Source organism: Sinohyriopsis cumingii, unplaced genomic scaffold (assembly GCF_028554795.1).
Source record: "Sinohyriopsis cumingii isolate HCF-2022 unplaced genomic scaffold, ASM2855479v2 utg002964l, whole genome shotgun sequence".
NCBI classification, from domain to species: Eukaryota; Metazoa; Mollusca; class Bivalvia; order Unionida; family Unionidae; genus Sinohyriopsis; species Sinohyriopsis cumingii.
The window spans coordinates 287,031-300,696 of record NW_028316353.1 but is presented as its reverse complement, the minus strand read 5'-3'; the positions used below and the strand labels follow the sequence as shown (position 1 = coordinate 300,696).

The 13,666-nt window shown below is 34.9% G+C and overlaps 1 protein-coding gene across 1 annotated transcript in view; it reads right to left on the bottom strand.

Moving 5' to 3' along the window:
• The window catches only part of LOC149769950 (autophagy-related protein 16-1-like), an 85,180-nt gene that overhangs the window by 8,985 nt on the left and 62,529 nt on the right, over positions 1-13,666 (bottom strand). The window contains exons 15-16 of the mRNA XM_089949627.1: positions 13,500-13,547; positions 5,602-5,700 (exon numbers count right to left, since the gene is read on the bottom strand). Of these exons, the coding sequence (XP_089805753.1) occupies positions 5,602-5,700; positions 13,500-13,547 (147 nt within the window). The remainder of the gene's footprint in view (positions 1-5,601; positions 5,701-13,499; positions 13,548-13,666) is intronic.

Here is a 13,666-nt window from a genome sequence, read left to right as displayed (position 1 = left end):
CGATAAAGAAAACCACAAATTAAACTACATACAAAAAGGTCTTTTCTCAAACCACAAAAATAAATGATACATGCAGTATCACTGAGATGCTGATGCATTTTATTGTGAGCAAGACATCTGCACAGTAATGAGGTCATCTCATCTACAACCTGGCCTAGCTTGTGTGTGTGTGTGATTTGGATTTTTAATGTAGCTTTAACAATTTTTTAGTCTTATTGCTACGATGTCTGCAGTGTGGCAGTTTTATAGTGATGTCTAGCACTGGGGCATCATGCTGCAGACATGTAGCATGATGTCCCACCTAGTCACATTATCCTGATACCAGACTGACCAGTCTTAACACTAACCTCTTAATGCTGAGCGCCAAGCAAGGTAGCTGTTATTACCATTTTTGTGTCTTTGGTATGACTTACCTGGGGATCGAACCCAAAACTTTTTGCATCCAGGGCGGATGCTCTAACCACAAGGCCACCGGAGCAGTTAGGCCTAGCTTGTTACAACTCATGAGATCACAACCTGGTATAGCAGTAAGAGACCACAACTAGGCCTAATGTTTTCTGCTCAAGAATCCACAACTTGGCTCTGATACCATGGATATTTTTAAATAGGACTTTTTGACTAACCTTGCTTAATAGTCTTATATTGTTATGTATATTTAATTTAATTATTTGTTTCCTAGTTTTTAAACAAATTTAATTCTATTACATGCTTATGTAATGTAACTTTGTTTACTGGATTTGATATTGTCTAGAATAGAGCTCAGTTCTGATTGATGTTTTTAATTTTTGATGTAAACAACTAATAATAAAGACATTGTATCTAATGCTGACCTAGTAATAATAATAATAATAATAATAATAATGACCTTATTTAAAGAGGGTAACACAATTAGCTAAGAACTATTCTACCTTGAGGCCCTCATACAAAGGAATTTATTTATTTTAGCTGCATCTCTGCAGCCACTGGATATATTGGGTTTGGAAGAAGGAAATACAGTAGGCATTTCTGATCTCAACTGGAATACTATTCCAGAGAAAAAAGTTTTTAAAAATAATTCCTTATTTGGTTTGGGAATTTTATACTGTTTGGTAGACAGGGATTGCAGGTGGGGAGTATTACCAGGTAGCCTATACTGGAATAGTGATTGTAAATATTCAGGAGTACTATTATAGGATATCCTGTACATTAATTTGGCTTTTCTCAAACAGATACAGTCTTTAATAGGTAATATTTTGAACATACCAGCTAAATCTTTCTTGTTTTCTTTCTGGATTGATATTAGCCCAAATGCTCTTTTCTGAGGATGTGCCAGCTTTGCTATGTTTTTATCATTTGAATTACCCAATATTGTATTACAGTAGTCTAAACAGATTTGTATGTAACTGTTATAAAATAGTTTTCTGTACCTTTCATGGAGAAAATGTCTTATCCTATTGAGAAGCCATAAACTTGAATTGACCTATTTAACGTGTTCAGTCTATGATAGGTTATTATCTACCAGAACTCCAAGTAGTCTATTATGACAGACCATTTGCAAATTTGTATCCTTCTATGTCAGACATAGTTTATCTAACTAAAATCAAGATGTGTCCTTTGTTGCCATGTTGAGATAAGTAATATTTTAGCTTTACCAGTATCTACCACCATGCCACTGCATGTGCACCAGTTTTCCAGTTTGTTTAGAGCATTCTGTAAAGTAATTTTGAGTTCATGCTGTGTCTTTTGGATGTCTGACAATGTTGTGTCATCTGCATAAGATCTGTAAATGATATTGAGTCTCTTAGTAAAAGTGGTTGGTCATTAATAAATAAAATAAATAATAATGGACCCAGAATTGAGCCTTGTGGTACTCCATATCTAAATGTTACAGGTTGAGAGAGAACATTATTTATATAAACATGTTGTGTTCTCTCACTTAAGTATGAAGTAAACCATCAAACTCTTCCTTCATCACATTGGTAGATTTTCAGTTTCTTCAAAAGGATTTCATGATCCATCATGTCAAAAGCTTTCCTGAAATCTACAAATACAGATCCTATTATTCTACCTTGGTCAAGTGCCTGAAGCCATTTATCAGTTTGGGGGATCAAGGCAGTCTCACATGAATGTTTCTGTATAAAGCCTGATTGATTAGGGTGTAACAGCAAGTGTTTTGTTAAAAATGACATGAATGAGTCATGGATATGTTTTTCAACCATTTTTGACAAGTTTGGCAGTATCGAGATTGGTTGGTAGTTATCAGCATCATCGTTAAAACCAGAATTGTGAATAGGAGTTACTTTTGCAGTTTTCCATATTTTGAGACAGATGAGGTTGCAATACTTAAACTGATTATGAATATTATGCAATTTACAATAGCAGAGGCAGAAGATTTAATGAGTCGTGGACCAATCTGATCAAGTCCTGTAGCTTTCTTGGTATCAAGTTCACTGAGACATTTTTTAACAAAGTTATTTATACTGGTGGAATAGAGAAACATACCTCCTTAGAGATTTTGCTGCTGCAGAACTTTCTCAGTCATTAAAGTTGTTTTCTATCACTGGTTCTTTTAACTTTGTGGTAATGTTGCTGAAAAACCATTGAAAACATCTGCAATGTCAGTGTCATCAGTGACTATGGTATCATTTACCAGAAGTGAGTTAATTTTATTTGTCTCCTCTTTGTGTGTTCCTCCAGTGAGTTCACTGAAGACTTTCCAAATGAAGTCTGTGTTGCTCTTTTTGTTTGCAAGCAATGATTGATACGTCTTTTTTTTTAGCTTTTTTAATCATACTTGTTATTTTATTTCTTCATACTTTTATATTGTGCATGGTTCCCATAGCCTTGAATTGGTCTCATGTTTTCATAGCATCTAGGATTTCAGTAGTAATCCAATTAGGTTGGATTTCATTCCTTACTCAATGTACTTTCAGTGGTGCATGCTTAGAGACTACATCCTTGAATAAGTCAATCCACACCCTCAGAGCTTCATCTGTGTTCAAATTATGGATCATATTCCATGGAACTTTATAAAGGTCACTGAGAAATTGTTCTTCATTAACATTTCTGAACAATCTGTAAATGATAGTTTTGTGTGTATTTTTCTTATTTCTCTTGAATTTAACCTTTCTTGACAAAAAACTAGGATAGTGGTCACTAAGACCAACATTCAGTACATTAACACAAACCACATTGTCTGGTAGGTTTGTATAAATGTGATCAATAAGAGTGCTTGATTTTTCTGTTACCCTTGTGGGCTCATTTACCAGCTGGACAAGGCCTAATGATTCAATAAATTCCATCCAGTTGTTCCTTATTTGAGTATTGAGACGGTCCTTATTTATATCACCAAGTATGTATGTTTCTTCTTCGTGAGCAAGAACATTTTCCATTTATTTCAAAAAGTTATTATTCTAAATTTCTTTGGAGGAGGGTGGCCTATACATGAAACCAACTAGGAATGATTTTGCATTATTTAGAGAATATTCCACCCATATACTCTCAATTTCATGGGACTCCAAGTAAAGCTGCCTTTCTGCACTTACATCTTCTCTAATGTATACAACAAGACCTCTCCCCCCTGTCCCTCTGTCCCTGCATAATGGTTTATTCTAGCCTTGACAGTGAAATAGATTACCATTGTGGCTAGCATTTAATTTGGTTTCTGTGAGTTCTAAAACATGTATATTATTTTCCTTGGATGACAACATTAACTTAATCTGGTCTATTTTTCCCACTATACCATGTACGTTTAAGTGACCTATGGTAAAACCTTTTGTATTTAGTTTCATAGGAATTACATGTTATGTCATCATGCAATGGGGTACTCACTGAGATTGTCTCCATACTACTTTTATCATTCTGGCATCCTATTTCTATATTTAAATGTTCATATATATTAGTGTCTTCAAAGTCACATACAGACCCTGAAAACTGGTTAACTTTTGCATTTACAATAGTGTCCACTGAATAGTTAGTGACAAGAGTCTCACTTGGTACATTTAGATTTGTTGTAAATGAAGCATTGGCATTCTCCTCTTTGCCAGCTTCCTAGTATGTATAAATACATTGACTGACAGAGTCTTTGTTTGTATCCAAATTTATGGCATCTGAAGCAGTCCGTCTGTCTGCCATGATGGCATACCTGTGTCATGTGCCCAGTTTCTCCACAGTAGAGACAGTACTCTTCATTATAGTGCCTGAAAATTGTGGCATACATGTCAATATTTCTCAGTAGTTGGACGGTTCCTTTTCTGCTTAAATGAATTTTGTCTCTATGGTAGAGACTTAGGTTGATCTTGTTTCAAAATCGGTGGCAGTTTTAGTAAACAACTTTTCTTTAAGAGTAAGAATTATTATTATATTAAGTCAAGGCCATACCTGGACGACGTGATATTTATCATGTGACAAACTTCCATTTCTTCTGGAAGGTTGAACTCTTGACCCTCATCTGGGAATCTGTTTTGCGTCTTAAGTTAGCCTTATACCAAATGTTTTGTATAGAAGTAGTCAGTGGGCATTAAACGTTTGACACGGTAATTTGTGTTGTGACCAGTTTGGGCTGAGATTTTATTTTCTTCAAATTCCTGGATTTCAAGTGATTATTTTTACTGAAAATACTAAAGTGTTCTAAATTAATTCTTGGACAAGGACATTTATAAAAATTTATACAGAATTCAAAAACTGGAATAATATTTTCTGTGATTCAACAAGAGACACTGCAGCATTTCACAGGTTACAACAGACGTCATCATCTTCCATTTTGGATTTTACCGGGATTCGAACTCAGTTTCATTCAGGACTTTTTAGTACTAGGACTTCTATTTTTTAATTCTTGGATTATTTTTGGATTTGATCTGTAAAACTGTAAATTCTTTTTTTCTCAATTTTCACTTGATATTCTAGGGAAATAAATTATTTGTTAAATTTTACAAAGGTTGTTGTCTTCACTTTTTTCCTGTTACTTTTTGTAAGAGCCTAGACTCATGAAAATACCATCAAGTTGTCAGATGAGTTTGATAATGCACAAGATCTACACACATTAATGAGGTATCTTCTTTTGAACGACTGAGCTTTTACAATTCTGGTCATTAAATTTCATTCTGACTTTGTTCAGACTCAGTAAATAAACTTTAATATTGTGTTGTTTATTAATAGATTCAATCATAAGTGAGATCAACACATATTTAATGGGGTGGTCTGCCATTGATAGGCTGAGTTTGTACCTGTCAAGAGATACTGGATTTTGATAAAACTTGGTAGCTAGGTTTACAACATCAAGATCTTGGATGAGCCGTATCATGAGTTCCATGTACATTTAATTATTCCTTTTCTGGAGACAATTTTTATTAAAGAACAGAAGAATATAAAAAATCAGCATGCTATAAGGAATAAGTGATATATAACAAAGGACTATGTTCCTACAAAACTACATAAGCCTGTTTAGATAAATGGTCGAGTGTTAAGTTTTGCAAGCTAGGTGTGCAATATCAGGCTTCCTTGGGTCTCTTGCTAGCTTGTTGCAGTATTTGTTTTACAACTGGGAGAATGTAGCTATTCAGCCTGTTTGAAACGAATTGTTGCAGCCACTGTTTGCATTTTTTATCTTATACTGATTCTTACGTATGCTCTTTGAGGACCTTCTCCACCTTCTTCTTCTCGATATTCCAGATGAAGACTGATCCATCTGCTGACCCAGCCATGGCATAAGTTGCATCAGGACTAAAAAAAAATAAACATTAATGAAAATCTGTCAATCTGGAATAAGTGCAAATAGTACATACAGTACCCAACACCTGTCAATAGTACATACAGTACCCAACACCTGTCAACAGTACATACAGTACCCAACACCTGTCAATAGTACATACAGTACCCAACACCTGTCAATAGTACATAAAGTACCCAACACCTGTCAATAGTACATACAGTACCCAACACCTGTCAATAGTACATACAGTACCCAACACCTGTCAATAATACATAAAGTACCCAACACCTGTCAATATTACATAAAGTACCCAACACCTGTCAACAGTACATAAAGTACCCAACACCTGTCAATAGTACATAAAGTACCCAACACCTGTCTTATAGCATTTATCAAATAGTACATAAAGTACCAAACACCTGTCAATAGTACATAAAGTACCCAACATCTGTCAATATTACATAAAGTACCCAACACTTGTCTGATAGCATTTATCAAATAGTACATACAGTACCCAACACCTGTCTTATAGCATTTATCAAATATAAATAATTGTTAGCTATATTATTATTATTATTATTATTATTATTATTATCATTATTTAACAAGAGAAGCTAATTAGCATACAAATGCATCTGGTCACCCTTGAGATACTTAGTTGGTTGCAATTTATTTGTCTATGTATCAGAAAGTTCTAGTTTTGAAACATAAAGTTGCACAAAGATGACCGATGCTGAAATCAGGTGACATGCAATAAAAACCAGAAAAGGGGAAAAAATAAAAAAGACCACTAGCAAAGTTAAACACATAAAAAAAATAAGTAACAGATGGTGATGTACTCTGAACAGATTCACAATGATGATGTACACTGTACAGATACACATTCATGACTGCACACTGTACAGATATACAATGATGTATATTGTACAGATATACAATGGTGATGTACATTGTACAGATACACAATGATGGTGCACACTGTACAGATACACAATGATGATTGACACCATACAGATATACAATGATGTACAATGTACAAAAACATGAAGATGATGCACACTGTACAAATACACAATGATAATGCACAATGTACAAATAACAATGATGATGCACACTGCATGAATAAACAATTATGATACACACTGTACAAATACACAATGATGATGCAGACTGTACAAATACACAATGGTGATGCACACTGTACAAATACACAATGATGCACATGGTACAAATACCCAATGGTGATCCACACTGTACAGGTGCACAATAATAATGCACAATGTTCAAAAAACAATGATAATGCAGACTGTACAGATACACAATGATAATGCACACTACAGATATACAATTTTGATGCAGACTGTACAGATACAAAATGGTGATGCAAACTGTACAGATACACAATGATAATGCACACTACAGATATACAATTTTGATGCAGACTGTACAGATACAAAATGGTGATGCAGATACACAATGATAATGTAAACTGTACAGATACACAATGATAATGCACACTGTACAGATATACAATGATAATGCACACTGTATAAATACACAATTATAATGCACACTGTACAAATACAATGATGATTCACACTGTACAGTTACACAATAATAATGAACACTGTACAGATACACAATGATAATTCACTCTGTACAGATACACAATGGTGATGCACACTGTACAGATACTGTGATGATGAACACTATATATATATATATATATATATATATATATATATATATATATATATATATATATATATATATATATATATATATATATATATACAATGGTGATGCACACTAAACAGATACACAATGATGATGCACACTGTACAAATACACAATGATAATGCACACTATACAGATACATAATGATGATGCACACTGTACAAATACACAATGATAATGCACACTATACAGATACATAATGATGATGCACACTGTACAAATACACAATGATGCACATTGTACAAATACACAGTGATAATGCACACTGTATAAATACACAATGATAATGCACTGTACAAATACAATGGCGATTCACACTGTACAAATACACAATGATGATGCACACTGCAGTTACACAATGATGCACAATACAAATACACAATCAAAATGCACACTATACAAATACATAACAATAATAATGCAGACTGTACAGATACACAATGATAATGCATGCTGTACAGATATACAGCAATAATGCACACTGTACAGAAGATATACAATGATTTACACTATATATACACAATGGTCATGTACACTGTACAGATATACAATGATGATGCACACTGTACAAATACACAATGATAATGCACACTGTACATATAAACAATGATGATGTACACTATAGATACACAATGGTCATGTACACTGTAAGATACACAATGGTCATGTACACTGTAAGATGCACAATGATGATGCACAGATAGATATACAATGGTGAAGCAAATGATGTTAACTGCTAAGCAAAACAAATCATTCAAAAAGCAGGATTCAAATATGCAAGATATGTTTCTTTAAACATTTTAACTAATTTTGCTACCTTAACATATGCAGGAAAACAGTTCCATGTCCTTGCTCCTGAATATTTAAACACACAACTAAACTGTTCAGAACGGGGCTATTGAAGTTTCAAGTTACTATGTGGCCAATTATTTTAACGTATTCCAGCATAATACAGTTTGATATTAATTAAAAAAATAATTGAGTTTTTTCCAACTATCAAGCTCAGTGGTTCCTAAACTTTTTTAAATGTGACTCTAAACTAGCTACCAACAGTGCCTCCCAACCCCCAGGCTTATATGATTTTTTCGGATAACCGTTTGTGACCATATGAGGACCTCCTGTGACCCTGATTTGGGTCATGACCAGAGGCTGGGAACCAATGATCCAGTGAAGTTCAGTTTCCCCATTCTGTCAGACAAAAGTCAAAAACTGTCAAAATGAAGTCATCAAAGTATGTTTTTCTTCGTTGTTTGGGTAGGTTTCCTAAGTTTACTTAACAGAGTTATTTCACCTGTAACAACCGCTCCAGTGGCCTAGTGGTTAGAGCATCCGCCTTGGATGTGGGAGGTCATGGGTTTCGATCCACGGCTGACTCATACTAAAGACTTACAAAAATGGTACTAACAGCTGCCTCGCTTGGTGCTCAGCATTAAGAGGTTAGTGTTAGGACTAGTTGGCCTGCTATCAGGATAATGTGACTGGGTGGGACATCATACTACATGTCTGTGGCATCATGCCCCAGTGCTAGACATCGCTATAAACTGCCACACTGCAGACATCAAAGCGATATGACTGAAATATTGTTAAAGCTACGTTAAAAATCCAAGTCACACACTCACCTGTAACAGATGTACAGATCTATGTGTTTTATCCACCTGAAATCACTCTCAACTATCATTCCTAAAACATTTTGATCTTTAAAATTTTCACACATTTGGTCATTTATTGTGAAACTGAGAACCATCTATGTCATAGACCCCTTCTTAGATAAAGCTATTACCATACATTTTTGTTTTTGATTCCTTTATAACCATTTTGTTTTGTTTAGACCACATCTTAATCTTTCTCAAGTCAGAGTTCAGTAAAGCCTGTGCAATATTTGCATCACAACCTGAAGTCATTACCACTTGCAAATAAGCCTGCGTTAGTGAGTTATGAGCAAACAGAAAGGTCATAACAGCCTGCAGATAAGTTTGTGTGCTATGTGAATAAAGAAAGGTCATTATGGCCTGCAGATAAGCCTGTCTTTGTGTGCCATAAGGTCATTACAGACTGCAGATAAGTCTATGTTTGTGTGCTATGTGCAAACAGAATGGTCATTACATCCTGCAGATAAGTCTGTATTTATTTATGGCTATGTAAAAACAGAAAGGTCATTACATCCTTCAGATAAACCTGTGTTTTGTTTATTTTTTGCTATGTGCAAACAGGAAGGTCATTACAGCCTGCAGACAAGTCTGTGCTATATGCCTACTGAAAGGTCATTAGAGCCTAAAGTCAAATCTGTGTTTATGTGCTATGTGCATACAGGAAAGTCATTACAGCCTGCACTCAAATCTGTGTTTGTGTGCTATGTGCACATAGGAAAGTCATTACAGCATGCAGATAAATCTGTGTTTGTGCGCTATGTGCATACAGGAAAGTCATTACAGCCTGCATTCAAATCTGTGTTTGTGTGCTATGTGCACATAGGAAAGTCATTACAGCATGCAGATAAATCTGTCTTTGTGTGCTATGTGCATACAGGAAAGTCATTACAGCCTGCAGTCAAATCTGTGTCTGTGTGCTATGTTCATACAGGAAAGTCATTACAGCCTGCAATCAAATCTGTGTCTGTGTGCTATGTTCATACAGGAAAGTCATTACAGCCTGCAGTCAAATCTGTGTCTGTGTGCTATGTTCATACAGGAAAGTCATCACAGCCTGCAGTCAAATCTGTGTCTGTGTGCTATGTTCATACAGGAAAGTCATTACAGCCTGCAGTCAAATCTGTGTCTGTGTGCTATGTTCATACAGGAAAGTCATTACAGCCTGCAAATAAGTCTGTCTTTGTGTGCTATGTGCAAACATGAAGGTCATTTATGTATAAAAGAAAGAGTAGTTCTAAGTTTCTGGAAGGACCTTGGTTAAGGTCAGCTAGAGTTTACATATCCAACTGCAACTCTTTACATTCTCAGACAGATATGATGAAAACCAGTTAACTGCATTAGCATACATTTTTTTACTATTTTAATTTTGATAGTAAAGCATCATGATGAACAAATTCAAAAGCCTTGCTGAGGCCAAGAATAATACATTTGTTCAATTCCCCTTGTCCATTGCCTCTGTGAGTTTTGTTAAAGTTTGGTAAGAATAACCCTTGCAAAAACCTGATCGCTGTGAAGGAGTAAGGACATCTAATTTGCATGCTTGATTATCAAGCAGTGTCTTTGTTGTTGATGTTGTGGGTTTAGCACCATCTTTTAGCACATGACAGGCTATGTATGGCTGATGGAGAAAGAACCCTGGAATACCCTGGGAAGAACTACCAACCCATGGGAAGCTACTGGCAAGCTGTCTCACAAATACCCATAGTGGCTGAGCTGAAGACATGAACCCACTTGGATAGAGAGCAGTAAAGAGAAGCTCCTTATACCACTCTGTCACACAGGGGGGTAGCAAGCAGTGTCTCAAATTGTTAGATAATGTAGATATTAATGGGTCTTTGGTCTCCAGAGTGCATTTTCAACCTATTTTTGTGAAATGGGGTTACTTTCACTTGTAGGAACTACTCCGTAAAAAGCAAAAGAATTACTGCCAAGATTGCTGATGTTAGAAAAACTGCGAGATTTTAAGATATTTGGACCTTTTTCATCTAGTCCAGCGCAGTTCATAAATTTCAACATCATAATGGTAAAGTAAACATCTGCATATATTTATTAACTGAATTTTATCCTGGATATAACTATTGGTTATGTTGGCAATGGTTCATTATATCAGCTATTATTAGTACAATTGTGATGGAGTTTCCATTGTGTTTTAGCTGGGTTGGAACATGATGTGTCTGGGAGGGAAAATGTTCTTTGAGAGACTAAGTTGCGTGTGCGTGTGTGAAATTTGGATTTTTAGCATAACTCCAATTTTTCAGTCATATTGCTACGATGTCTGCAGTGTGAAACTCTGTAGTGATGGCAAGCACTGTGGCATAATGCTGCAAACATGTAGCATCATGTCCCACCCAGTCACATTATCCTGAGACCAGGCCAACCAGTCCTTGTACTAACCTCTTAATGCTGAGTGTGAAGCAAGGCAGCTGCTAGTACTATATTTACAAGTCGTTGGTATGACTTTGAACCCATGACCTCCCACATCTGAGGTGAACACTCAAACCACTAGTCCTCTGGAGCAGAATAAATTCTGAGATATTGCCATAATAAACTAAAATTTATAGTACTCTCTGAGATATTGCCATAATAAACTAAAATTTATAGTACTCTCTGAGATATTGCCATAATAAACTAAAATGTATAGTGCTCTCTGAGATATTGCCATAATAAACTAAAATTTATAGTACTCTCTCAGATATTGCCATAATAAACTAAAATTTATAGTACTCTCTGAGATATTGCCATAATAAACTAAAATTTATAGTGCTCTCTGAGATATTGCCATAATAAACTAACATTTATAATGCTCTCTGAGATATTGCCATAATGAACTAAAATTTTATTTATCTCCAGCTTGTTTATAATAGATTTTCAGTACTTTATGTATGACGAATGTTACATTTCCTTTAGTTTTCCCAATCCTTAATTTTATGAGATTTATATCTTTTGTACCTTGCTACCTTGCTTCGTTTATTTCTTGAGTCATCCATTTACACTGTAGCTCATGTTTAACATATCAGATTAGAAAAGGAATATGACTGTCTAATATGTGTATGAGAAGTTTCTACTGTGTGTCCAATGCATTATTAACATTTGGAATATTCATAAATTTATTATAAGGCATCAAAGCGAGGTCCTTAAAGAAATTATCTTAATAAAAGTTGTGAAAATCTCTATATTTTATTTCATTATGTCAGTTCATGGTGAATTTAGGCAAATGTCTAATGATACACATAGGACAGTAATAGCTTATTGCTACATAGGTATGTGAACTTCAGGTCTTTTAGTACAAATATGGTCAATCAGGGATGAACTAGTCACCCCGATCTATGACCTGTTTCGGTATTGTACCTAAATTAGTTGTGTTACAATAGTAACAAAAACAGTATATCCCCCCAGCAGATGGGAGGGTATGCCTCGACATCCTTCCCCCAGCAGATGGGGGAGAGTATGCCTTGACAGCCTTTCAGTTATCACTTTTTAATAATTAATATTTAATTAGAATTTAATTAAAAGTGAAGGCGACCCTCTGCAGGATACCAATTTGACAGATCCCAAAACCATTTAAGGTCTGATGAAACCAATTCCTCCACAACTAGTCATTAGAAGGCATGTGAACACTAACAAACAGAGAAAACTGGACATTCCAGTTTCAAAATGGTAACAAGCCATGCATTTGTTACTAAGTGTCTGTACACTATAACCAATCGGAACAAAATAAAAACTATTTTTCAGAAGAAAAATATCTTCTAAAATGATGGAAATTTCTCTAGTGGCTATATTAATTGGAAAGACATAATTTTATTTGATTTACCAATTACATATTCTACAACAAGTCGAGATCAACATCTCTGTTTAAATGGGAGTCCAGGCATTTTTAACTCAATCAGAGATGAATTTTACTAAGTGATTTTAGTAGGACTTTATATGATCTGAGTTAGATTTACAACTAAATATAATGCCTGGATTCCCATTTAGATTTACAGCTTGAAAACCAATCTTAGAAGGATTATTTAAGAAACTGATGCTGTTTGTTAGCTCTACTTAAAAATAAATAATCATTAGCTATAATCAGCTATACAACTGTACCTATAACTTCAGTTCATGGAAAACAATAATCCACTCCCTAACCTAAATGCAAAAAATGAACAGAAAAATAAACAAACAAGGATAAGAAGTCCATCTATGCTCGCTTTTATGTTAGGTCCAACTGCAAAATGCAAAGACCCATATCTGCCATTGCAAAATGCACACTCATATTAAGGAGGTCTATGCAGTTTACCATATGTAATCAGTAGAACAAACAATATAGACAACAATCTGACAGCACATTATGCAATTGCAGATGGGGTCTATGTTGTTAGAAGTTAGAACTAACTTGCATGTGAGTACATCTGTTGCAGGGTATAACAATGTTATATACAAACCTGAATACAGCTCTAGACCAATCACATGACACTCGAAAAGAGTCCGCACTGAAAAAGAATTATTAATCATATTATTTTATGTGGAACTTAACTCCCCTGTATAAACAAACGTGGAACCCCTGTATACAAAAATTGATTTTAATGAAACCAAAATAACAACTGGACTA